Raw genomic sequence first — 27,430 nt, 5'->3', positions numbered from 1 at the left:
GCCCCTCCTGGTGCAGCAAACCGCTCTCTGACCTTCACGCTAACACAGATTAACCGCACGCAGAGTGCATTAGATGGCACAGGACCGTCTTCAAGGCTCCGGCGGCAGAGCTGGTGATTTTGAGCAAAAGCTTGAACTTTTGAACTGTTTCTAGAGGCATTCGCGTGCATGGCTGCATGTTGAGGCGCGCATCATGCACGCGGATGTCTGCTTTCTCCTGTGCGCGTGCTTTCTCTCCACCGGAGCGCTTCAGACCTGCAGCCAAACCAGGTGAGACTGAGAACATCTACACACTCATGCTTTCATACCAAACCAGGTGAGAACATCTACATACTCATGCGTTCATCCGTGCAAACCAAACCAGGTGAGAACATCTACACACTCATGCGTTCATCCGTGCAAACCAAACCAGGTGAGAACATCTACACACTCATGCGTTCATCAGTTCATACCAAACCAGGTGAGAGCATCTACACACACTCATGCGTTCATCCGTGCAAACCAAACCAGGTGCGAGCATCTACACACTCATGCGTCCATCAGTTCACTCGTACGAATTGGTCGTGAGCTAGCGTTGGTTATTCATGGCAAGAGTGGAAGACACGGAGAATGTAGTCTCTGAGACGGGCTCGCGCTGAGACGGGATGCCGATCACTGCAGTGAGTGATGATGAGGATGCATGATTCACTTGGTGTATTCAATCATTATTTCTTGTTTCTTTAGCTATTTCTGCCATAGTTACGATACAAAAGTAAAAGAAACAATATAATACAATATATAGCCTATATTTATATAAATTAAATTCAAAACGAAAAAAGAAATAAATTAAATGTGAAAAAAAGCTTTGAATTTGATAGTGCATTTAAATGTACTTTTTATGATTGAGGAAAACTGTAGAAAAAGAAATGTAGAACAAAGCATATACAAATTTCTAGGCATTTAATCATTTATAAACAAATGTGTTTCATTGTTGATGTGAGATGCTTTGCAAAGATGATTTCTACTAAAGCATGATGATGATGCCATTTGGATTATTCTCAAATCGTGCTGAAAAACATGATCATCGCGAGTGCTGGCATCATTACAGCAAAGAAGGATATAAAAAATACTAAGACCAGTGATCTCCACTGTACTTATGTAGTAATAATTAAATTATGCTTACAAAATCCATTTCACAGTAAATCATGAATGTGTCTATTGTTGTTATGTTCTGATATCTAATGGTCATGTCACTTCCTGCATTTGTCAGATCCAAACGAGAAACCAGCCGAAGAGAGAGAGAAGCTCGTAAACCTGGCAGGTACAACAACAACTACTGTCAAATTTATCATACGCATACATTTCATTTTCTTCTACAGAAAAAAAAAAATACACCATATAATTTGCAAGAATTCTCAGGTTAAAGGCACCAGTACTGTTGCAATCCCGACATGAGAGTAACATTAAAATTAAAGTAATGAGAATAATATTTCAAAAATGATTTTACATGCTGAGTAGAAATAAACACAAACATATGATGATGTGTTGTAAAAAATAGCTGACGTATACAGACAATTAATTACATGATGCAACTGTCAGGTTTATGTTCAGTTATTGATTCCCTGCTCTGTTCCTGCTTCCGTTGATCCCTATTTTCCCGCTACTTTTCTGTTACTAAGCCTTTTTTTCCCTCCATAGTAACCTATGATTTTCACCTGTGTCTCGTTTAGTTTGTTGCTTGCCTGTATAGTATTTTTACCTCTCAGTTTTCAGTTGTGTTTGTTGGTTCTCGTTGCATGTAGTGTGTTTTTTGTTCTCCTGTCTTGGATATGTTCTCCTGAATGCTTTTGTTGTGATAATTGACGTTTTTGACTTTTGGAATTTGATCCACATCTTTATCATAATGTTTTTGTGACTTCTTTTACTTGTTTATTTCTCTCTTGAACAGCACATTACTGATGAGAAGTCCAGACGTCACAAAAGCTCCCTTCACAAAATCAGAGCAGCTCCTGGAGTTAGACCACCATGACTTCACCATGAGGCCTGGCTTCGGAGGTGAGGCGACAAGAAAACGTTGAGCCCCAAAAATATTATGAAAAGATGAAGATGAAAGAAAGCACTGACAGATATGCTGAGAAGAGTTTCCAGGCTCAGGTAGAAATTATGGACAGTTGTCTAAAACAATATACATTTATTATAGTTTAACTCTAAAATATATAAAAAAATCAAGCTTATTGTTGGTTATTCTACAGAATCTAATTTTATTAAGTGTTACATTTGAGTTTAATTACATTTTATTACAAAATAAATGGATGATTACTTTTTTCTTAGATGATTTCGGCTTTTATTGGCTTTATTTGTGGTGCATATGGACTAATAAGCAACCTGGTTTTCATTACTGCATTAATGTCAGATATGAAATACCAAGATCTTAATAAACACCACAAGACTCGGACTTATGAGGATTTGGACTGACATCACAGGCAATCAGCTTAACATAAGCTCATGGCAGATTATGACACTGATTTACTGTGGCTCTGTGCCACGAGCATTCACTTATCGGCCCGTATCTTCACTAAAGTTCACGCAAACTGTAAATACTATACGCTCAGATCAAAACCAGATTAAGGTTTATGCAAATGGTGTTCTGAGGTGAAAAAAAGGACATTTAGGGTTTTTCACAAATTTTCTTTTGCCTTTAACAAGTTTCATGCAACTTTGAGTGCTAAAGATGAACACCGAGATTTGCAAGAAATTTCTGATGGTATGGCGAGTCAATAGATATCTGCATTTAAATAGCTTTCTAAGTTAATTAATTTGACATTTCAACTAAACCCTAGTGTTAATTGAGCTATAAAGCAGTAGACGGACAGATCAAGAATCACCTTACAATCACAAAGTCTTTAACTGTGGTTTGTAGATGATGATTGGATGGTCTATTGCAAAAGTTTAGTGTATTATGGCAAAATTTTATTTAATTTTCTGTGAGGGTTGATTTGATCTAATGTGTGTCAAGATATACTGGGAAAGTGGGGCACTTTTTAAAATCTATTCTGATCAATTAAGATCATTAATCTTTATAATTTATGAATTAGCATGAGCATTTCATACAGCAATTAGAGTGTGGACATTTGCTAAAAGTCACTAAATGGCCCAACAGAGAGTTAAAGTGTAGATCAAGGTGCAAACAGTCTTATATTCACACAAAGAAGATATCCTAACGGCAGACGAAGACTAACCAAAATGCATCAACTTAACAAAACACAACACAGGTGCTGTGTTTGAAATCACCCCCTTATACCCTCATTCAGTATTCGCTAATATAGTCCACTAATATAGTCCACTAATATAGTCCACTAATATAGTCCACTATGGCGGCAAATCAATGACAAAATTAACGGAGCGCACAACTGATGCTGGCGCACGCAAATATCTCTAAACAACACAATGCAATCGCTAGTATGACTTTCTGTTAATAAAGATTTCATGAAGAATCTATTCTATATTACCAATGCATTAAATCACATTACACATTAATATAAATAAATAAAACAAATATCATGTCTGAAGTCAAGTGAATTATGGGTCATTGGACAGGCGTCCAATCACAACTGACTTCTGGAAAAGGGGAAGTAACCAATGACATTTGAGGTTAATAAACAGTAAGTCCCGCCCCTCGACTGCCAAAAATAAGTGTTCAAGCGAGCAAAAGCAGCAGGCGAGAGGAGATCAAGCGCGAGAGCATGGGGAATGATCATGCGCACGCGCGAGAGCTTGTATTGCGTGCAGAGCAGATGTCATGCGCACACGCAAGGTTTGAGTGAGCTTGCGAGTTCCCGCTTCCTCGCGTGTAGATCTGTTATCCTTTCGCGAAAGTCATTTACTGCGCGCGCCAGCATCAGTTGTGCGCTCCGTTAATTTTGTCATTGATTTTTCGCCATAGTCCACTTGAAGGAGTGAATAAAAGCGAGTGAGTGAACTCGGACACTGAGTGCGCCGGAAAGGCTGCTGCTTCTGCATAGTTTGTGTTTGCTATTTAATAATCATTTGAAACTTAGCAAACTGGCTCCAATAGTAATAAAAATATTTATCTTGAACTTTGTCATGCAAAACTAGCATTTATAAACCTTAATTAAACAATGTAATAATCAAGTAAAAAAGGAATTTATAACTGTATGATATTACACTGTAGCCACATTGGACCATCGGTTTGGATAATGGATGGATGGAAGATTCGGCTGCGCCATCTTCTGGTTGGACACGGGAATTCATTCGCCATTTAGCATACATCGTTTGTAGACTTGCTATTGAGGTGAATTATGGGATTGAATGAGCGCACTCGATAATATCCACTATAGTTTCGGACACGACTACAAATGGTTGTCTCCTCAAGTAGTACCCTAAGTGTATAGGGAGCGATTTCAGACACAGCCCGGATCTCGAGGGCCAGAGTTGCCCTCCTCTTATCTGAGTGAACACAGGTACGTAGACATAATAATCTATCAGAAGTTTTTGCTCCAAACCTGCTCTCGAAGGGTCAGTGTCCTGCAGAGTTCAGTTCCAGCTCGCCTCATCACACCTGCCTGGAAGCTTCTAGTATAAGACCTTGATTAGCTGGTTCAGGTGTGTTTAATTGACCTATCGGTAAGCCCCTCCCCTCGAACGCAGATGAGCCAATGGCAGTTGAGTATCAGTTGCATGGGGAACTCGGACATCTTTAGGTTTTTTCATAAAAATTGTAAAACAATGTGCCTGGGGTACTTATAACACTGATTCCAGGTATCCTGAGAGGATGGGCATGGGTATTCATGTATTAAATCACCGTACTGTGCGCGTGTTCAAGTGTGATAAGATTTGCGCGAATGGACCAATTATCTGCGACTGAAGCCCGGTTTATTCATCACTGATGTGTGCGCAGTAACCTGGTTTCCTAAGGATTCAATCCCCAATCCCAATGAAGACGAAAACGTTAATTTTCTGGTTGTCATATTAAGTTACAATTAAAGTTAGTGAGTCCATGCTAACGTTAAATAGCTAACTGTTCTCACGTCGTGTACAGTGTAGGTCAAAACACATAAACGAATGTCTACATTTCAGTACCTCTCCATATTAAACTGGTTAAATGTAAATTCATGTAATCTTACACTGCGGTACATGAACAGTGTTGATCCTGGATGCGATCGTGACGACCGTAACATGAGGCTTCTCCCGCTTGCATTGTGATCTGTAAACCTTCGCTTCCAAATTAATCTTGTTACCTACCATATTTATTTTAAAATCATATATATATATCCCTCCATGGCATATTTAAGTCCCACTTGAATGCTCCTCGACGAGAGGTGGTCCTTCTGTGTCCAAAGGTTTCACCCTGCCAGCTGTCATTGTAAGACAGTTAGCAACTCTGTTTGTTTGAGGTCGCAACAGTAACTAAGGGGGCGGGGCTTACCGATAGGTCAATTAGGGCTGGAGCTGAACTCTGCAAGACGATTGGACACCCTGATCTAATCTTACAGAAGTGGATAATAAATGGATTTGATGAGCAGATTATTAACTGTTACCTTGATCTTGTGTGCATTGTAAAACAGTTTAAAGCAACATTTTTGCAATGTATCATGATTTAAAAAGGAAAATTTGTGCTTGATTTCAGGTGCCGCGATCCCTGTAGGTGTCGATGTTCAGCTTGAGAGTCTGGACACCATCTCTGAAGTTGATATGGTAGGAGATTGACACGTCTTTATAAAGATGGCTTACAGCTTTACAGCTCTTGTATCATGAATGATTGAGTGCTGTCATGATCTGAACTGACACTGGATTTGGATAATAGCAAGAGCTCTAATTCAACATTTCCAAGCACCCTAGATGCATTGTCTTTTTCCGTATAGAGGGCTCTTAGGATAGAGATAAGGCTACTGTTTTAGCTGTTTTTTATCAGTTGAAAGATGATTATATGATTGGACTGTGTGTTGCAGGACTTCACCATAACCCTGTACCTGAGACACTACTGGAAGGACGAGCGACTGTCCTTTCCCAGCAACACCAACCAGAGCATGACCTTCGATGGCCGGCTGGTGAAGAAAATTTGGGTACCCGACACATTCTTTGTCCATTCCAAACGATCCTTCATCCACGACACCACCACGGAGAACGTCATGCTCCGAGTGTATCCCGATGGCAAAGTGCTCTACAGCTTGAGGTAACCGTCACAAATCACTCGTACACACGCATACACACTGATGATCTTGTGTTACAACAAAGCTCTGACATTTTATTCAGGCTTTGCTTTTTCGTATTTAACATTTGCCCTCTCAGAACTGTGGATGCGCTCAATTTAATCCCGATCAAAGCTCAAGAAACAGATTGCCAGCCATCAGAAGAGTTATGTTACGTCCAGCTTTGCTGTATGACACAGCTGAGTCTAAACCTAATCAGTGGGAGAGACTCTGATTTGCTCAAACAACAAGATCTCGGGTTTTCTATCAAAGATAGAAACCAACACATTCTTTTTTCCATGTTTTCAAGATCTGTCTTCTCCAGGAGGCGCTGATTCTGGTTCTTGCTTTAGATGAGTGAACGTGTGGATTAACATGTGGGAATCTGGCGGATTAATGCAACCCACATGTCTATTCAGACTCAAAGCTGGCTCATTGATGAGCTTTAATCTCAGATCCGTCCCACACCCAGTCTGCTGGACAAAATGACTTTTTTCTTCTATGTACATCTCAATTTACAATCTATAAGTCAATCTGTTGTGCCAAGGCTAGCTCCTCCCTCTCAGCCAGTGTCTGTACATTTATCCCAGGCCAGATGGCTGATCCCTAGGGGTTTGCGATTTACAGTGCATTCAGAACGTATTCAGACCCTTTCTTTTTTTATTTTATTTTTATTTATGTTGCAGCACACTAACCACATTCCCAACATAGACGATGACAGACAAAGAAACCTTGAGCCTAAGAAACCTTGGTGTCTTGTTCGACCAATCGATGTCTCTGGATGGTCATAGACCGTTGGAAAGAAACTGTTTTTATTATTTGAGAAATATTTCTAAACTGAGAACATTGTTGTCCAAAGCTGACATATCTCTGACATGACATTCTCGTTTAGATTATGGTAATTCTCTTTGTTTTAACAAATCTTCTCTGAGTCGTCTCTAAATGGTGCAAAACGCTGCAGCCAGGCTTTTAACAGGAGCCAACAGAAGGACACTCATTACACCGGTTTATCCACACTCCATTGGCTTCCAGTCAAATGTAGAATTGATTTTACTTGGTTTTTAACTGGCTTTAATTGACTTTAGAGCACTATATAGATAGGCCCCCCAGTACATCACAGAGCTGTTGACCCTCCTCCTCCTCCCGCACTCTCCGGTCCTCAGGTCAAAACCTCCTGATGGTCCCCAAAACCCGCTTTAAGACTCGGGGGGACCTGTCCTGTCATGTCCTATCCTGTCCTGTCCTTTCAGGCAGTTTTAGTTGATTGGGCTTTTATGTTTTGTTTTTATGTTTGATAGTTTTATCTGTGTTTTATTGTTCTTTTATTTAATTTGTAAAGCACTTTGTGGTTTTTATCTGTGATAGGTGCTATATAAATAGTTTACTGACTAAAGATTACAAAGACCTGAACAAAACAAGGTGTGTATCCATCCATCCGAGCAAACAAGGAAACAAAATGAGACAGGTGCAAATAATCAGAAACCAAGGAAAAATAACAAGGCTAAACTGAAAGGAAACACAAAAACAGACAAATGAACTAAAGCTATGTTCACAGCGTCAGTCCAAATCCGATTATTTGTGTATCCGATTGGAATCTGATTTAAATGATTGACTGTTCACACTGTATCGCAACTGTTCAATAACATGTTGGTAGTTATACGCCAAAAACAACAACAACAGAAACATGGAGGGGTTTGCAATACAGATGTTGTCTTATTTACAGCATGATAGTGTGTATCCGCCGCTCTGGTCTCCTGAATCTTCTGAGTCAGCAGCAGAAGCGTATGAGGCTGGCGTGAGCGGCTTTATTCTGTGCTGTCGTCTCCGCCGGTCTCAAAACACGTCTCTGTTATAATGGCATTTCCTGCTCGTCCGCCACTTTGCAACAACACAGCATCGTTTCTGCAGAGACTTTCAGCACGTTTCCAATAATGACATCTCACGTTTACGTTTTTTTAATAGGATTTCAAACCACATATGACTGTAGCTCAAGACGGATTTGTAAAAATCACATTTCATATTTTTTGCCTTTACACTTGATCAGATTTCAATCGGATATGCACAAAAATCGTATTTGGATTGACAGTCTGAACTAGGCTAAAAAGACAAGGAAACCAAACATAATCCTGACAGTGTAAAATGAAGGGGTCTGAATACTTTTTGAATGCCCTATTATGCTATTTTAAAGGTTCTGATTTTGTTTTGGAGGTGTCCTACAACAGGTGTTCATGCATCAAAGGTCAAAAAACATCAACATTTTCTCATAATATACACTGCTTCCTAAAGCTCAGCGACTGTACACACTGTAAAGACCGTAACAATGGCATTGGTTTTACCATATCAATCCAAGCTTGAGTCCGATGATGAAGAACTAGTTATTCAACCCGAACCCATATCGTAAGGACGACTTGAGCTGGACGTTTCTCAGTGATACACTACTCAGATTGAGGTATATTATGAGATGTTGCAGATCTGTGTGTAAACTCACAACAGCCAAGAAACCACAATGGCAGTTTCACTGACTTATTTATGTGCCACAGAGTTCTCTTTGGTCCTGTTTACACCTGGTATAAAGATGCATTTTGTTCGATCGGATCACAAGTAGACGAGGGAGACACATACCCATTTACACCTGGTGTTTTAATGCTTAAAGTGTCTTTAATGCCGCCTCTCTATTCTGACAGACGCAACACCAGCCGAACGCTGTGAGTGTGTGTTAGAAATCAGAAATGATGAGAAGAGAACATTGTGCTTGGTGCATTTTTCTTTTGAGTCTTCAGCCGACAAAGTTTAAATCCCGTCTGTCTAGAGCTCTTCCCATGTTCATGCATTAGGTCAGTAGACGGAGAGTAGACGGTCTTTTGTGGCTGTTTGAACACATTCGATCACAAGTGTTTACACTATGAAAGCAATCCGGTCAAATGTGTTTTTGACTACCTCTGGAAGTGGACAAGCTCAAAACGTTTTAGACCCCGTTTACACCTGTATTTAGCCTTGTCCACTTATGATCCAATCGACCAAAACTCATCTTAATACCAGGAGTGGACAGGGCCTTAGTGTCCACAGATGAGTTTCTCTCAGAGATGCTGAATTATGAGGTGTTTGGTTTCATTATAGATGTGAGATCTATCTCTTTACATGAAATAATTTTGACTTGGAAGCTGACACTTAAAATTGAACTGTTAAAGCATTTGCTGGAATCCATCTTTTCCGACTGCGTAGACAATAACTTGATCCATATGAATTCAGCAATAGCCTGGTTCGGTTTTGTTTCAAGTTTTGTCATATTTAAATGTCTCTACAAAGCTTGCTGGGGTCATATTCATCCTCATCAGCAAAATGCTGTTAAAAAGGAAAAAGAGATTTCCATAATAAGGCAGACCATAATCATTTATTCAATGAATATATAAACAGTAGATCAGAAGGAATGAGATGTTTGGTCTATAGATGGCTTATAGATGACTGACAGATTTCTTCCAGCCTTTTATTGTGGTACATTGGCAGTTCTGGTTTTGCTGTTGTTGGGGATGCTAAGGGCGTGCTTTAGGGATCTGATGGGCTGATAATAAAATTAAACATCCATACTGGTAACACACACAGACAGCATTTATGGTCTCTGCATAAACAACACACTGTTTCATTCATTTAGTTTTATTTTGATACAAGAGAACTCCTAAAAAGGTAGACCGTGCATTGATTATGTCTGAAGAGAGATCTTCTCTTCTCAGTCCTGATGCTTTGCTTCAAATTAGAGTTATGGACCAAAGTTAATCTCAGTTTTTAACCCATTTTAACCCAAGTTTCTGAAGTCAGAGATCACGTTTGCAACCCAAGCTCATTGGAAAATTTTTAATTTCAGCTGGAAACTGCAGTGAATTTTATATATAGGTACGTTTTTTGGAGTCGAGGCATGTTATTTCTGGTGTAATAAACAGTTGATTACTGGCTGTGAAACTAAAAATAATATCATATTGCATGATTGCAATGTGGGGATCCTAGATGATTTCAAAGCCCATTTGTTAATCGGGACTCCTCCCCCAATGAGACACATCAGGATTATGAATGAAATAAATTAAATAACATTTTATTTTATTTTATATGCGTATGTATTTATATTGCAAATTGTAATAATTAAATAATGCCATAGAAATTTTTTGGGATGCTGCACTGCTGTTAAATTCCTGACAGGGCTAATCCAAATTGCTAAAATAAATAAGATGGTTTCTATACAGTGTATTTGTTCTATATATATGTGACACAGGTTTTAATACACTCTCAACAGGGTCACAGTCACAGCGATGTGCAATATGGATCTCAGTCACTTCCCGCTGGACACCCAGACATGCTCACTGGAGATCGAGAGCTGTGAGTCCAAACACAACATTTTCAGGACTGAATCAAACATTTCACAGAGTAATGTGACACATTTCAGAGTAAAGCAGAAAATTCAGTGTTTATCTATGTATTTGTGTTATTTTCTTTGCAGATGCCTACACTGATGACGACCTCATGCTGTACTGGAAGAGAGGAAACAAATCTCTGCAGACGGATGAGAAGATCTCTCTGTCTCAGTTCCTCATTCAGGAGTTTCACACCACCACAAAACTAGCTTTCTACAGCAGCACAGGTACTGATGATCGCCTCTCCGGTACAGTTAAAGCAGTGGCTCCTGGAGCTCCACCAACAGTTTAAGTCTCTACTAATGAGCACATGAGTTGAATCAACTGTGTTTGATTAGGGAAACATACAAAATGTGCAGAGTTGGTGGTGCTCCAGGACGGGTCTGTCACGTTTTTTAAATAGCCGTTGATTAATTGGTCATTTCAGGTAACCGCAATTATTGCCCACCATTAGAAGACACAAGGGGGCGCTGTATAGTACCTTCAGACACGTACTTCCACCGGTCTCGCTCTTAACGGATTACGCTGAGCAATTACGTGCGTTATGTTCAAATGACATTGCCCTGTTGATTTATCCATCATTTTGAGTCATAGCAGCGCAATTATTCAACAAAGATGGATTTAATTTCGAAGCCGAAAACGATAACACTAACCTTCTCACATTTTGGTTTTAAACTGGTCCTATTATGTCCTTTTATGAAGTCTTGATTTAGTTTTTGGGATGTACTAGATTAACTAGAATATGCTTTCATGCTTCGTTGTTCAAAAAACACGTTATTTTTCACATATTTGACATTATTACAGCACCTCTCTCCCCAGTCTGGCCCGAACGCGTTATTGATATCAGGAAGCAGGGTAATACACACATGACGACAGGAGTGTGATGGCGGTGTGTATATGGAGTTACCCCTCTCACTCCTGCTAGTTTTACTGAGATGTCTTATCCTGTGCGAGTTGGCCATTATAATTACAGACGTCCTGTGGTAAAATGACATTACTCCATCTACCCTTGCTAAACTAATTCCGTCCGAATAGGGCTTTAGACAATGAATCGTCAGCCACATCTCATAATGGTGCCAGCCCTTCTCCAGCCGAGGGTTGGGAACCACTGAGTGAACTGATCCTCCACTAATCCCACTTTAAAACCACTACTGATCAGTCCTACATTGACAGCTGTCGCTACCCTCCACATTGTCCCATAATGTACGTCATGTTGCATAATACCATAATTCCTTTAACAATTCCTGGTTGTTAAATCAGTTAAAACTGTTTGGAGACTCTATTTTTATGTCCTGTAAAACTAACCACAACGGCATGGCTTAAACAGTTAAAGATGGTTAAGTAAAAGTAAAATGTAGGTACTGTATCTAGAGAGAATATATATATGCAGGAAACGCACAGAATGTGCAATATCACACTAAACAGTATATTCTTTTATCAAACCTTCAAATAAATGGAAAGTCCATGATGTGGATTATGCTGATTTGTATGATTATTACATTCCCAAAGTAAGAACATTTGCAATGCAAAACTACAATTCATTTATTTACTGAATCAGATGATAGTGTGATAGTACTGTAAGTAAAGAGGTTACTAGACAGTAACCCTGAACTTATCTCTACGGGACACTGGTCCTCAAGGAGCACATTCGGACACCCTAAACTTACACTTATGATATCACTTATAATCGCTTTCAAAAGAGACTTTTCTGTTTAAAGTTTAAAAGTGAGAATCAAAAGGGGACACTTTGTCAGAACGCCATATTGGCTTCACTCTAATAGTGGTAAAACATAAAATCAAATCAAACATAAACAAAAGGTCAGCATGAAATGAAAAGTCCTTCCATGCATATGTTTAATAAAAAAAATTTTTTTAACTTCATATTTTGTAATCAGAATGTCATAACTTAATCTTCCGGTGAAATGATAGACATGTCTCTGGTGATATGCTGGACTTCTCCAGTCATTTGGGTACTTTCCTATAATCCACTGCAAGCTTGCATTCAGATCCGCCTCCAACTGGATAAAACCATGTCCCGCTCTACATTTTTTTTCTTTCTTTTTCAAAGAACAGTTTTACTGGGATACTTCATGATATGGAATCAGCGGTTACTCGTTACATCCTGATTTTAAGTATAATCCTTAGTGCAATTACATATTGCAATTTACTTCAAATTGAATTCACACAAATCATTCCATTTGTTTGAGAAAAATGCTGAAAACAATAAACCTTTTCAATAGACAACAATAAAGACAATAAAGACAATAAAGACAAACTGTTAGCAGATGTTAGCAGATGTAAATGCAACACCGCAATCAACACTTTTCATTTTCATTTTCATTTCGATTTAGTTTAATTGTGCAGGATCATTTTTAGGGCAGTAGCTTCTTTATTCATTTTGCTGGCATTCTGCTTGAACAGCAGGGCTTTTCAATTGTGTTTGTACTGGGGAGTTTACTTCCAACCCTAATTAAAGGGATACTCCACTTTTTTTGGAAATAGGCTCATTTTCCAACTCCCCCAGAGTTACACAGTTGAGTCTTACCGTTTTCGAATCCATTCAGCCGATCTCCGGGTCTAGATCATTGAATCGGACAGGACCATTAGCATCTCTCTCAAAAAAATGACCAAAGAGTTTCGATATTTTTCCTATTCCCAAGAATGACGGAAAATGAAAAGTTGCGATTTTCTAGGCTGATATGGCTAGGAACTATACTCTCATTCCTGCGTAATAATCAAGAAACTTTCACGTTTTAAATAGGAAAAATATCGAAACTCTTTGGTCATTTTTTTGAGAGATGCTAATGGTCCTGTCCAATTCAATTATCTATGCTAAGCTATGCTAAAAGTGGTTCCGCCAGACCCGGAGTTCGGCTGAATGGATTCGAAAACGGTAAAACTCAACTGTGTAACTCTGGGGGAGTTGGAAAATGAGCCTATTTCCCCAAAAAAAGTGGAGTATCCCTTTAAACACATCCGAACCAGCTAATCAAGGTCTTCAGAATTCCTCCATTATTACGGGAGGGTGTGGATCTAAACTCTGTGGGGCGCGGCCCTATGGGAATAGGATTGAAAAGCACTGCTGAACACCATGATTGTTGGTGCTTTGACTAAAACTGCACACTTGTCCCCTTCGATCTTCTCCTGCAGGTTGGTACAATCGTCTGTACATCAACTTCACTCTGCGTCGTCATATCTTCTTCTTCCTGCTTCAGACGTACTTTCCCGCCACTCTGATGGTCATGCTGTCATGGGTGTCCTTCTGGATCGACCGACGAGCCGTTCCTGCCAGGGTTCCTCTCGGTGAGATGTCTTCAATTAATTGCGTAACTGCAAACCAAGTCAAGTCACACACACACACACACACACACACACACACACACACACACACACACACACACACACACACACACACACACACACACACACACACACACACACACACTTTTGAATAGACTGATCGGACTGATCTCTCTGTAGGCATTACGACGGTGCTCACCATGTCCACCATCATCACTGGAGTGAACGCCTCCATGCCCAGAGTCTCCTACATCAAAGCCGTGGACATTTACCTGTGGGTCAGCTTCGTCTTCGTCTTCCTCTCTGTGATAGAGTACGCCGCTGTCAATTACCTGTCCACGGTGCAGGAGCGCAAAATACAAAGCAGAAGGGTAAGCTAAGCTAAGACAGTTTAGTTATCATTTATTAAGGTGTACTTGTTCTGCGGTTAATACAGCATTTTAGCAAGGCTAATCATTAATATTTAGGGACAAACATAGAGGGATCTGTCTTGTTGGCTACTAGAGATGTGCGGATCATGTCTAACATCACCTAAATCTGCAGTTAGAAGTAAATCATCCACCCACTGCCCTCCTGAACCTGTGATTTTCTCAGATTTAGAAATCTGCACCCGATTATTGCAATTATTCTAATTCTCAGTGTCACACGTGATGATATGGTAATTAAGCTTTAAACATGTTTAATATTTCAATGATTCCATCATTAATGATTTAGTTCATCCACCCGCAATTAATCAGAATGTTACTTTTACTTCTTGGCCCGCCTGACCGGTGGATTAGCCGTAGTGTCCGCGGATATAACTATGATCCGCGCATCTCTGTCGGCTACAAAGTGTTTAGCTGGGAGCGTCATTTGATTGCCTAGTGAACTAGACTCAAGGAATAATATTTAAAGTCCAACTGAAATCAAAATGGACCGTATTTACTTTGTTAGCGCATATTACTAGTCTTGTGGTGAACAATTAATCCGTGCAAGTTAAAACACACAAAAAAATGTTTTGGCTTCGTAATCTTTAATCAAAATCTGAAAATGCCCCTCCCCTCTGCATTGGAGGACCTTCCCTGATGACGTAGGTTTGAGGACTTGGGTTGGGAAACGCTTAACCACTCCCCTCAAATCGTTAGTCTGTGATGAGCGAGAGATGGAGAGGAGGAGCGCTAGAGTAAAACCCTGCCCTCTGTTCAATATTCCTTTTCACTGGGAAATACGTCACAGCACTGGAGAAAAGTCGTTTGCAACTTCCGGTTCACGCGGACTTTAAGTCATGATCAGCACAAATTCTCCAAATTAATACGTATAAAAATAATACCAAATAATTGTGTTAAAAAAAATCTTCCATTGCAGAAAATCCATAAGGCCGGATTCAATACAATCTTTGTTAAGAAATTAAGAAATGGCTCTAAAGCTTGACCTTGTTTGTCATGTTGATGCAGGGATGGGGAGAGGCAAGGATCTAATGCAAGCTGTCTTTATTAAAGAAACACTAAAACTAAGATAATTTAAATGAGAAAGCCAAGGTCCAAACTGGGAAACATAAATCCAGGTAGGGAGGATGATAATAATCCAAAACAGTGAACGGAAACACAACAGCTTTACAAAAGACAAGTAAAGACAATGACTGAAAACTAAAGAAGACTAAAACACAGGGGTGTACGGTATATACACACACACAGGCAAACAAGAAGATAACAAGGCATGGATGAGACTGATTAAACACTATGGAAACAGGGACTAAACACAGGAAGTGAAAATATGGAAACAATAGAAATAGTAAGACAATAGAATATGAAAATAAGAGTCCTTGAACAAAAAAACACAAGACATCGTGACAGACATAAGAAAATCTATTTTTGGGAACAGTTTAATTGAACCTTTCGAACCTGATCTGATCAATTTAACCTTAGTTGCTTCAGTCCAGTAAGTGTTCATTTTGATTCATCACTAATAATATAAAAGTTATTCTAGTGTCTACTTTTTTTAAAAATCAGTAAAAATGTCTCAAAAAGAAATTTCTAACTGAAGAGGGTCTATTTCTTTATGGGCTGACTTTAAAATAGACATGGCAAAACATTTAATAGAACTCTTAATTTAGAACCTCATGACATTTTTCTTTGTTTTCAAAACCCATATTTTTCTACAATGACGACATTACTCATCCCGATGACTCTTAATCATACCCAGATACACCCAGCACCCTCCAGAGGTCTCAGCGGTTATTACAGTGGGTGCCGGAAGTTCAGTTTTCTCAAATTGCAGTCAGGCGTGTTCTCCTCAGCACTTTACGAAATATACTCCTTAATCATAGCCACCATCCTTTTGGGGTTCATGAATGGTCTAGAAATTCAGACTCTTGGCTCCAGAATTGGACATTCATCCAACATCGGTCCCTCCGTTTTCTTCAACCGACCTACTTAGCCTCTGCATCCTCTCTCTACTCTCAGGCTATTTAAACCCCGCCATTGCCTGAACCTAAAGTCCATGTTCCTGGTTGCCTTTTTGGCATCCTACGACATTTAAAAAATGTACCCCTATTTCATCCATCTCCGATCTCTACATCCATCCCTGCATCTTTGTAATTTCCATCTAACATCTCCTAAGATCCGCTCTTTCTTACCGAAACCTGGCCACAAGACTCTGGTTCAGCAAGCAATCAATCCTCCATATCACCGGCATTTCTCCAGAACACTACTCACTACATTCCCTCCGCATCGGAGCAGCAACCTCAGTGGCCAGACGAGGTATCTCAGACGAGACGATCCGACTCCTTAGCTGTTGATCTTCAGAAGCTCTTACATTTGTAACAATCTCAAAGACCTCCGTCAAGCCAAGCTTACCTCAGCTCTTCCAATCTTTGGGGTCCTAATCACTCGGCCTACATTTAACATGATGCCCCCAGTCTAAGTCTCCGGGGGACGGTTGCACCAGCTGTGCGTAAGTTAGTTTTGACGTAAATGGACACTAAGTTACGACTTACGCACTTCTATTTTTGCGTTGCACCATTAAACTTAGTTGAAGCGTAACTCTACGTATACAGTAAACTAAATATTTACGGCAGCCTCCGATCAGGAGTAACGGTTGGAATAAAATATCAGACAGGCTGAACTGCATCAATAAGCTCTTCTTTTACCTGACAGACTTCAGTTCTTTAGACATATATGATAATGCTGACATTTACACTCACTTATATTTCAAGAGAGAGAACATTATGTGAAAAGATTACTTTGTAACGAACCCGTCCTTAACAGCGCGACGCTGTGTGCATCGGTCCATGTTGTGCATGTCAAATATCAGTCATAATCAATAAACGTAATGTCTTATGTTTTTTTGTATCAATATGACAGTTAAGGGGTTAAGAATTTCCCAGATATTTTCATTAAACTTTTTTTTCTTAAGAAGAAAATTTCACCTGATCAATGTGATTTAAATTCCGAGAACGTGCTGTAATATTACATGTAACATGTGCTTGTGTGATCCAGCAGTTGCCGTGTTCATGTGGAATGACCCATCCTGGTCAGATGATGATGATGAGCAGCAGCTACAGTGACATGGACATGATGACCACGGGAAACTACGGCATGTCGGAGCTGAACGGGGACAAACAGGAGCAGTTCCTGGTTAATCTGGTCCTGGATAATGAGCAGGGAACTCAAAGACCTGCTGTAACCTCCAAAAGCAGCTTATTAATAGACACTCATGCCATAGACACTCATGCCATAGACAAATACTCACGGGTCATCTTCCCCGGAGCGTACTCGCTCTTCAACATCATATACTGGTCCATCTACCTGCAGTGACCGCTGGTGCTGCACTATACCAGTCTCGGGAATGCAAACTACTAATGAAAAACTACGTTTGTTCTTTTTTATGTTGGAACATGTAATAGATTTTTGCCAGTTAGCAATAAAAGAATACGTTACTATATGTGGGCAGTTGACATGACCTGTCATTACAAGAAAAAGTTTTTTCTTCTTCTTATATATATCATTGTTAGGATGAATAGCAAAAAATATAGATTTTTTTTCAATAAATATCAAATTGCCTATTCAGAGAGTGGGAATCATGTGTCATGATCTGATCATGTGTCAAAATAGCTGAATACCTTGAAATGTACAGTGTGTTACATTAAAATGACGGTGCATATTATTTGCATGTAATTGCTGAGTGCATATTATTTATAATCTACATGAAATATCCATACTTTAACTATTTATTATACCTCAGAACCACTGAAATGAATTTGTAAACATAAAAACATAAAAAGAAGGTTAAAACTAGACCTAATTGAAAGCAACGTGTTCACGGTTTATTGGACGTTCTCTGGCAGCAATTACAGCTTTGAGTGTTTTTGGTCACTATTATGGCCATATATGCTGTTGACTTCTCATAGAGATTTACAGTACGCTTTACATTATTCCAGAGTGGATTGTGGCCTGGACCTGGTGGCGACTAATATTTTTTTAATTTAGTTAAAATCATAAACTAATTATCATTAAGGGGTTCCTTATCATTAAGGGAGTCCCCCTGTAGTCAATAATTATATCCCTTAAAACTCATCTTTGATCACCAAAATATTTAATTTTTTGTAAACGGGGTTCTATGAATATGCAAATGAGCCCCGCCTCCACTCACTCACAGCAGCTCAGAGATCCACTCAGCCAACTTACTGAGGGAAACGCTCCACAATGATATCGCTCTTTATAACGTCGGACACATAATGGCGATTGGCCTTTTCTTGACTATGTTATCAAACCGCTAATAACGTGTTGCTAATGTTATACAAACCATGTTCCCGTTCCTCATCTCAGAGTCGGACAGCAGCCTTCTAACAACCAGCATCCTTACAAACGCTCTGAACATCACAGAACATCAGTGGAGAAACTGGCACTTTCATCAAAACATCATCGAACCGTGTTTTTGAGACTGTCTTTGGTTCACTGCAGTTTTAAGGAGGAAACACTCAGCAATGGTGTCGACTTATGAATTTACACATGGTTTGTCTTTAAACACATTAAAACACCACATAGACACATAAACTACATTAAACACTTGATTTTCACTACAGGGGGGCTTTAACTTGAGGGGAATATTGGCCTTTGATTGGGCACTAGAATATTTAGTTTTGAGTGCTTAGAAAATAAGCTGTGATAAATTGGTTATTCAGTAATGGGAGAATAGGCTAACTTACATTAGGAATGAACACTTTTGCAACACACTGCATAAAAACATCAGACCATTAAGTCTAACACACACACACACACACACACACACACACACACACACACACAACAGCGACCAAAACTCTTTATTTCAAAATGGGCAGAATAAAAAGATAAAAATTATTACTGTATCCTTTTCTTTTCCATTCTGAAGTGATGCAGACGATACAACGGAAAGGCAGTGAGAAAATGAGTTTTGAAGAGGTTCAAGCATGACATCCCGACACTAACAGACCATGTGCCAGATGGTACATTCTTAAGTCAATTAAAAACAAAGAGCCATTGAAATAAAACATATCATTGCTTGAAGATTGGCATAATTAGTTCCTTAACTGTCCACTGCGCTTCAATACAAGGTTAAAAACACACTTTCTGTTCTCACGATCAGCTGTCCAGTTCTTCATGGTGATTGTCCAAGTCGGCGTCCGCCCAAATATACACTCTTATACATTATTGTGCAAAATGTTACACGTATTCTGGTCTTACACAAATGCAAAAAAAAAAAAACTATAAGCTTCAGTAACAAAACTACATGGACGTTTCAAGTAAATTAACACGAAAAAATATACACTTTTTGTTTTTTTTACACTTCCAAAAGTCTTTAAGTTTAACTTAAGAGTGCTTTCCGAAACTGCATGGTTCAACAGTTCTCAGCCACGAGATGTTCCCGGTCCACTGCGCTTCAATATAAGGTTAAAAACATACCATTTTCTTACAGTCAGCTGTCCAGTTCTTCATGATGATTGTCTCAAATATCTCTTTTACCCGTGTGCTTTCCGAAACCACTGCCCGGTTCAACGGTTCTCTGCAACGAGACGCCACCGGTCCGTGTCAGGGTGTGGTGTTGGTCAGGGCTCGGCCTGGACCTTGAGCAAGCTCTTCAGGTGCTCGGACATCTGCTCTCTGCTGCAGTCGTGCTGGAGCCGGCGCTCGCCCACCCAGTGCCGGGGTGGTTTGGGGAGGACGCTGGGCGAGGGCGGCTCGCTGAACTTGGCTCCGGCGTACGTCTGGAGCTCGGGAGCGCAGACGCTCGCCCTCCTCAGCGGGATCTTCTCTGAGCGCATGGAGATCTGAGCGTTGTCTGGCGTGTTCCTCTGCTTGCTCCACTGCCGGGGTTTGCTCAGGTTCTCGCCGGTTTGCTCAAGCCTGCTCGAGCTGTGGACACACTGGCTTCCTCGCTCATCACACTCGCTTTTTGACTTCGGCTGCTGAAGACACACAAGAAACGGTCACACTACATTTGGTTTCACAGTGTCCTTGTTACATATGTTACATGTACTTACCATAGTAATAACAGTAAATGATGCATAATTACATGCAACTAACCCTCAACCAAACCCTAACCCTAGAGTAAGTACATGTAGTTGCTTAATATTTACTCAGTACTTAAATATATAATTACACTGTAACAGTGACACCTTAAAATAAAGTGTAACCCACTTTATTGTAAAGTTTAATTACACACATACATGTACTTACTGTATAATAACTGCGCTATTTTTAACTTCCAGGTTTAAATTAGTCTTTGTGTCACAGGATGTGTTGTTTTCTCAGACCTATAGGCCTTGTTCAGGTTAGACGCCATTTTGAATTTAACGCGGAAGAAAACGAGGCTTTGAGGGATAGACTTCAGTCTTTACGATGGCAAGCACTGTATAAAGGTCCTAGACCACATCATCTTCCTCACAACTCCTGCTTTACTCCTGTTTTTTCATCAGCTGAACGATCAGTATCTTGTTAAACGACACTGTACTTCTATCCCTCACAGCCTTGTTTTCATTCCTGTCACAAATGAGCACGCATTGCTTTCCTATGACAGGCTTCAAACAGTGAGATCGCATACAGTAAGTGAGAGATGCATTAATGGATTAAAAATGAGTTTGTTTTTGCTTTACAAGAGTAAATTCTCTTCAACAGATCCATGATTCATCCACACTGTGAGTGTAACTAGACTTTACGGCTCCATAACCGATCAAACGGCATATACAAATGCAGCAAAATAAGCCTCAAAATGTATAATAGATGCAACAGTGTATTCATATATAGTTGATGCAGAGTACAAATGTGAACAACTGTGCATTTATTTGTGCTTTAAATGAGCTGTGCTGTCTGTCACAGGACGTGTGTGTGTTTGTGTCATTTACAGAGAGCTTACAAAACCATGTATAAAATATTTGTTGATTTTGTTGCATGTAATGGTGAATTGCAGTGGGAATTTATGGGAATCTTTGATGCTTTAACTCAATGAGAGCGAAATAAAACTGAATCAAAAGCCATTGTTGTGTTGTCAGTCTCTTACCATGCCCACTTCTGCAGCATGTAGTAACTAACCAACTAACTGGTGTTGAAACAATATGTAATATGTCAAATGTTCTGCGCGCACAGAAAGCCGCTTCTCAGACAGCGCCAGTGCCGATCTGAGTTCTCTTTAAAGTCTTATCGCGCTTGAACTGACAAAATCACACTGAATTATGTCAAAATAGGCATTTTTGGCAAGTATCCTCATAAGTCAAAAGGTCTTAAATGATCATAAGGAGTTGTGAGAAAAACATAGTTAAATATAATAATGATACACACAATTATTAAGGCTTAAAGCAAGGATTTAGAAGAAACAAGAATTTTGATTATTATCACGCAACGTTGCAGTTATTAGAGAATACTAAATTTCTTATTACAGAGCCGTAGATTTTAGACGATTTTCACAAAATGTAATTAGTACATAAACTTGTTTTCACACGATGTACACATATGTCCGTTTTCGTAACGGTTGGACATTCATATGTGAAGTTATTAGCTGCTTAAGTTTGATTGGCTGCTGGCGGCCATGTTTTTCCCATTACAGGACATGTTACAACATCCACTGAAGAAGATTTCAACTTCACAGATCAAGCGGTTATGTGTCCTCAGAATGTCCCGAGATCTAAGCGTTTTGTTAAGTTTGGGCATTGCGTTCAGGAGATGAAGGTCAGTCATGAAAAGCGAGTGAGTTAATTCAGTTATATCTTCACAACACGACAATATATTAAAATTCTTTTGATAACTTTATGCCAGCACCATCCTAGCAGTGTTAGGGAGAGATACTTTTTAATCCATCGCGCTCTTTAAGATCACTAAATTCAAGGCTTTTGGTCATACCTAGGATATCCAGAACCACCAAAGGAGGGAGAGCATTTTCACATTTGGCTCCAAAACTCTGGAATAGTCTTCCTGATACTGTTCGTTGCTCAGACTCGCTCTCCCAGTTTAAAACTAGATTAAAGTCGCATCTCTTCAGCCAGGCATTCTTATAATCCTACAGTTCAAACTACAATCCGGCCTCTAGCTCATAAATGCCAGAGGAGAACTGGCCCCCGACTGAGCCTGGGTTCTCCCAAGGTTTTTTTTCTCCATTAGGTCACCTGATGGAGTTTTAGGACACCATTAGGTCACTTGATGAAGTTTTTCGGTTCCTTGCCACTGTTGCCTTTGGCTTGCTCAGTTGGGGATATTTTGGGGATATTTAATTTAATTTTATCAATCAATAAATTCCTCTTGAAACAAACTTTGTTGTATTATTTTAACTTAATACTGTGAAGCTGCTTTGATACAATCTGTATTGTGAAAAGCGCTATACAAATAAACTTGACTTGACTTGACTTTTAAAAAAGTATTGCATTACAATATTGCGTTATTCACTTAAAAAGTAACCAATTGCTTTACTTGGTTACTTTTAAAGAAAAGTAATGCGTTACATTACTTTTGCGCTACTTCTTCTCACCTGGACTTGTTTTAAAATTTTTAATAATAAGGCTGAAGGAAATGCAAATTCACACAGCTCAAATAATCATTTCAGTTTAACTGGATCATGGAAGGTCAGCAGCAAGTACACTGGTCAATAAAGTGAGATTAAATGCATAGAAATATTTGTTTTATTTAACATATTTAATTATTGGAGGTTTGCGTAGAATTCTCATTTTGCATTTCACTGATTTTATTCATTTTGAGGAATCCTGAACCTGTTCTTTTGCCAGTGAGACGAGTAAAGGCACACATTTAGTCTGAACTACAATAGCCATCAATTTACTCATGATTTCTGTCAACATGTGGACAGGAGAGCTGTCAGTCACGACATGGGGAAACAAAGTAACGCGTTACTTATTTGAAAAAGTAACTCAGATATTTTGTTGTAAATTTAAAAATAACTCGTGATGCGATACACCCAACACTGATCCCTATCTGCAGTGCGCAACATTTGGTGAAGTTTGGAGGAAATAACAATATGTATATAATATATATAATAATATAATATATTTAATAATATATAATTAAGTATATTTTCGCGAGAGAAACCGCAATACAATTTTCCTCAATAAAACAGTAACAAGAGTTTGATCAAATGTTTATGCGCCAGAAGATACACTATGCGCAACGATACAGTCAGAAGGCTTTTCAATCTACAAATCGCCATCATTTACCATGGATTTACTGTAGTAACACTCACTGCACCATGGTATTAAGGCAGAAATGTGAGAATTTTATTATAGCATTAATGTAGACATACTAAATGTATTAAAGGAGTAATGGAATATAAACAGTATTGTTTGTGATTAAGCTATAGCATTTGTGCATTTATAGTAAATATATTTAGGCTCCTGTTTTTCATACAAATACCATAGAAACAATATTGTTAAATTTTACCATGGTATTGAAGTGCTATATGCATGGTTTTAACTGTGGTTATCTTGATCTAAATGTATGCTACTATGGAAGAATGGTAACATTTTAATATTCTGACTGTTTGAGTTTTATTAAAATAATGCTTATTTTAATAAAACTCAAACAGTCAGAATATTTAAATTTTTCCGTATAAAAAGTAATAAAACAAAAACATAATTGTAATAAAATTGTAAAAATCAAAAATTATAAAAAGTTGTTACAGTTTTTACAAATTCAAAAAAAGTATTTGTCATGTTCTGACAATAAAGAGTCGTTTAAAACCACAATTAATGGTCTGGTATCTACAACTGTCACTCAGGAGCAAAAATCTGCCTTGAAAATTGAAAGGAATAAAGATTTGACATTTATAGCGATAATTATTTATATCAACTGGAGGACAATAAGGATTGCCTGATGGCCCGGGGGCCAGCGTGAAGGACACTCGGGCCAGTGCTGCAACTTCATGGAAGTTGATAATTTGCGCATTTTTAAGCCTTGCCAATTCAAATATTTAAGCGCACACGAAAGTCCTCTCAGACTGGTACTCGCGAATACTCTCTTCAAGTCTTCCTGAGCTTGCATGGACATATCTGCACAAAAATATGTTAAATTGCCCGTCTTGTCGAGTATCATCGTAAACATAGTCGGTTATGTCTTAAGTGAAGGTAAACATGAGATAAGATGCGTGTGTAACAGTATATTGGATCCGTGCAGCTCTTAAAGTGACAGCAGCCTAATATTCCTGCTGTCTATTTTTTTGTTTAATTTGTGCTGAGCAGCTTTTATCTGGGGGCTCAATAGTAATGTTTATATTTGTACATGGGCGTCGGAACCATTGTATATGGGTGGGACAGGACACACCCACTTTTTAAGATCAATGATATTATACCCACTCACTTTTACCGTCTCTAATTCAGCGCATTTGTCTGTTCGCTTTTCAGAGCGCCGTCAGTCAAATCCATTCCACTTGAGGAATTAAAATAAATATTTTTTTTAATTAAAATTAATAAATTAAACTCCATTTCCACTGAATCACTACATTATATTTCTCAACGAGCCGCAACTGACGAAAGTAACCGCCCGTTGTACCTTTCCAGTCAAATATTGCATTGCAAACATCAATAACAGCTTTAAGTTGTCATTGCTGGCAAATTACCGTATTAGCGGGATAATCCACGGAGAGCTGTGCATTTAATGCACGACGTGGAGGCAAAGAACCGCCCGACGTTAAGTGGAGTTTAGTTTACTTGTTTAATTAAAAGGCACCAGAATGAAATGGTATTTACTCCAGTAACAGTTTTCTGGGGGAGGACCCACCCACTTTTTTTCTTCTTCCGACGCCAATGTATTTGTATGTATAAATAAGTGCGTATTTACATACAAGTATCCACATTAGTAAAGCGGGCGTTGGGGTAAGATGATCCACCCCTAATTTTTGTTTCTGACCAAATATCTCATCTCAGCACTTTTGATGAATGGCTACACTGTTTAATTTTGTCATTTCCTCTGAATATCAACATTAGTGAGGGCTAGTCAGCCGAAACCGTTCTGAAGTTAATTGATCTAATCTCTTGAAAATAGTAATCTGTGACGTCATCATGTTGAATATCCAAGTTTTTTGTGTCTATTTGTTAATGAGAAATTTGTGGACACATTGTTTTTGGATTTGTGGTGTAAAAGTTGTATCTTTTATTTGGATTTAGAAAATTAGACCCTTGGGGTAAGATGGGCCTACCAGATTTGGCACAGAATTCCCCAAGTGACATAGTGTTACTAGTGTTATTATTTTTTAAATGTAATAATCATTGTATTCGAAGGGGTTATTATTCAGTATACTGACTATAAATAATAAATATATTTCCATGAATTAGGCCTAAATATAGGCTACATTTCAGACATCTTTGCTTTCATTAAATATGTGAAATCATTCAATTGGCATTCATAGTGTTGCTATTATGACATACACTGGATGAACATATTTGAATAAAACTGTTAAATTGCCCGTCTTGTCGAGTATCATCATAAACATAGTCGGTTATGTCTTAAGTGAAGGTAAACATGAGATACGATGTGTGTGTAACAGTATACTGGATCCGTGCAGCTCTTAAAGTGACAGCGGCCTAATATTCCTGCTGTCTATTTTACATGTTAATTAAGCAAAACAGAAAAATAAAATCGCTCACTGCTCTTGACTGAATAACTTTAATAAGGGTTAATCTACATTTATACAGTGAAGACTATGCAGTGATATTTTACATTTGTTTACTAATTCTGTACCTGAAAGTCTAGTTTACACCTACATGAAAAACCTGAAAAGCACTGTTTATTTAGTTTGTTCTGTTGTATTTATTTGTGCTTTTGCTCGTAATTTGATTATTTGTTCTTATTTTATTACTGACTGTCTTTAACAATTTTTTTTATGTATGCGAGTTAGGCTCACAGTTTTTGGTGTCATAACATTATTTATTATGGTTACATGGATCAAAAACATCTAGGCCTAAAACAATAACAAGGCCTATTTTATTTGTGTATTTATTAAAAAAAAATGTGTGGTGGGCCACTGGGTCAGTGTTGAGCCCTGACCTGATATGAACACTTTTATCATGACAATTTTTTTGCCAGCTTTATATAGAAGGCAATGAAATCAGACTCAAGGATGCAGGTGTAATAAAAACATAATGTTATTTTTAACCCCCAAGACCCAAAATGCAAATTGTCCTATTATAGTGTTGGACGTGTGTGTGTCTCTTTGCACCTGAGCAGATGCGTACATTCGGGACCATCTGATGATCCTGCATACATTTTCTGGCAGAAAAGAAGACGATGATGATCAAGAAGAGGAGGAAAAGAAAGAATCAGTACAAACACACTTCAGTGATTGAACCCCTAATTACAGGTCATTCATTTAGTGCGGGGTTCAGTCACTCTATTGATGCTGATATAGTAGTGTCTGCCAGGATTCATGATTTATAGATCAAGCCTTGCGGGATTCAAACCCACAAGATTCCAGTTATCAACCTCTTTACAGACTATCACACTGACTAAACATATACTCTCAGCGTTTAGTCCAAAACAAGTAAGCCTGAACATGCGGAAGCGCCACGGCACATGCTCGAGAAGCCTGTTATCACCAGGGCAATAATAACGCATGTTACCTGTTGTTTATTCGTGGCTGTTTTAGACTGAGCTGGTTTGAGCTCTTCATGGGTGGTTAATGGAGATTTAAAGCTGCTTTTGTTGCTGTTTGCTGATGCTTTGTTGTGTTTACTGTGAACGTTTCGTCCTCTCTTCTTCAAGAGCGCTTGCTTTGATCTGCTTATCTTCATTGCTTTATTCTCCACGCTTGATTCGACTCGATGTCCAAAAGCATCACCCAGCATGATATCAGCTGCACTACACAGAGAACTTTGTCAAACACGCCCAGATGTAAACAGAAACTGATGCTGCTGCTGCTGCTGAGGAAGATGTTGTGGGATGTTTGGTCGTATCTTGAGGTCTGACAGTCAAGGAAGTTTTCTAAATCAAATATTTTGACCTCTGTCTTCGCTAATTCTATTAAAAAGATCCGTCTCTGTAACGCGGTGCAAATGTGAAACCATCGCCGTTTCCTTTTCCTCCCCCGTAATGGCCA

General features: G+C 38.9%; 2 protein-coding genes across 4 annotated transcripts; one reads left to right on the top strand and one right to left on the bottom strand.

The window, feature by feature from the left end:
- Positions 1–19,314, top strand: gabrr1 (gamma-aminobutyric acid type A receptor subunit rho1). 2 transcript variants are annotated; one of them, XM_082147968.1, is made up of 10 exons: positions 1–270; positions 1,250–1,300; positions 1,928–2,034; positions 5,627–5,694; positions 5,949–6,172; positions 10,471–10,553; positions 10,675–10,815; positions 13,739–13,891; positions 14,069–14,259; positions 17,368–19,314. In XM_082147968.1, the coding sequence occupies exons 1-10, from the start codon at positions 194–196 to the stop codon at positions 17,680–17,682; spliced, it is 1,410 nt and encodes a 469-aa protein (XP_082004094.1). In that variant the 5' UTR covers positions 1–193; the 3' UTR covers positions 17,683–19,314. The 2 variants fall into 2 exon arrangements, with proteins under 2 accessions (XP_082004094.1, XP_082004093.1); XM_082147967.1 differs by having other exon boundaries at positions 17,365–19,314.
- On the bottom strand, positions 19,174–27,430 carry pnrc1 (proline-rich nuclear receptor coactivator 1). 2 transcript variants are annotated; one of them, XM_082148025.1, is made up of 2 exons: positions 26,955–27,430; positions 19,174–20,312 (listed from the first exon to the last, which is right to left on the bottom strand). In XM_082148025.1, the coding sequence occupies exons 1-2, from the start codon at positions 27,177–27,179 to the stop codon at positions 19,953–19,955; spliced, it is 585 nt and encodes a 194-aa protein (XP_082004151.1). In that variant the 5' UTR covers positions 27,180–27,430; the 3' UTR covers positions 19,174–19,952. The 2 variants fall into 2 exon arrangements, with proteins under 2 accessions (XP_082004151.1, XP_082004152.1); XM_082148026.1 differs by having other exon boundaries at positions 19,174–20,309.

This window comes from Leuciscus leuciscus (genome assembly GCF_965113295.1).
Source record: "Leuciscus leuciscus genome assembly, chromosome: 19".
NCBI lineage: Eukaryota > Metazoa > Chordata > Actinopteri > Cypriniformes > Leuciscidae > Leuciscus > Leuciscus leuciscus.
The sequence above is the reverse complement of the archived record's forward strand: the minus strand, read 5'-3'. Positions and strand labels throughout refer to the sequence as shown.

Excerpts from the sequence above, each read along its gene's own strand:
- pnrc1 (XM_082148025.1), bottom strand. The coding sequence starts at position 27,179 with ATGCTGGGTGATGCTTTTGGACATCGAGTCGAATCAAGCGTGGAGAAT. Across the intron at positions 20,313-26,954 it reads CAGCCACGAATAAACAACAG|CAGCCGAAGTCAAAAAGCGA; the intron begins GTAACATGCGTT and ends GTGTGTCTTCAG.
- gabrr1 (XM_082147967.1), top strand. The coding sequence starts at position 194 with ATGCACGCGGATGTCTGCTTTCTCCTGTGCGCGTGCTTTCTCTCCACC. Across the intron at positions 271-1,249 it reads CAGACCTGCAGCCAAACCAG|ATCCAAACGAGAAACCAGCC; the intron begins GTGAGACTGAGA and ends TGCATTTGTCAG. Across the intron at positions 10,816-13,738 it reads AGCTTTCTACAGCAGCACAG|GTTGGTACAATCGTCTGTAC; the intron begins GTACTGATGATC and ends CTTCTCCTGCAG.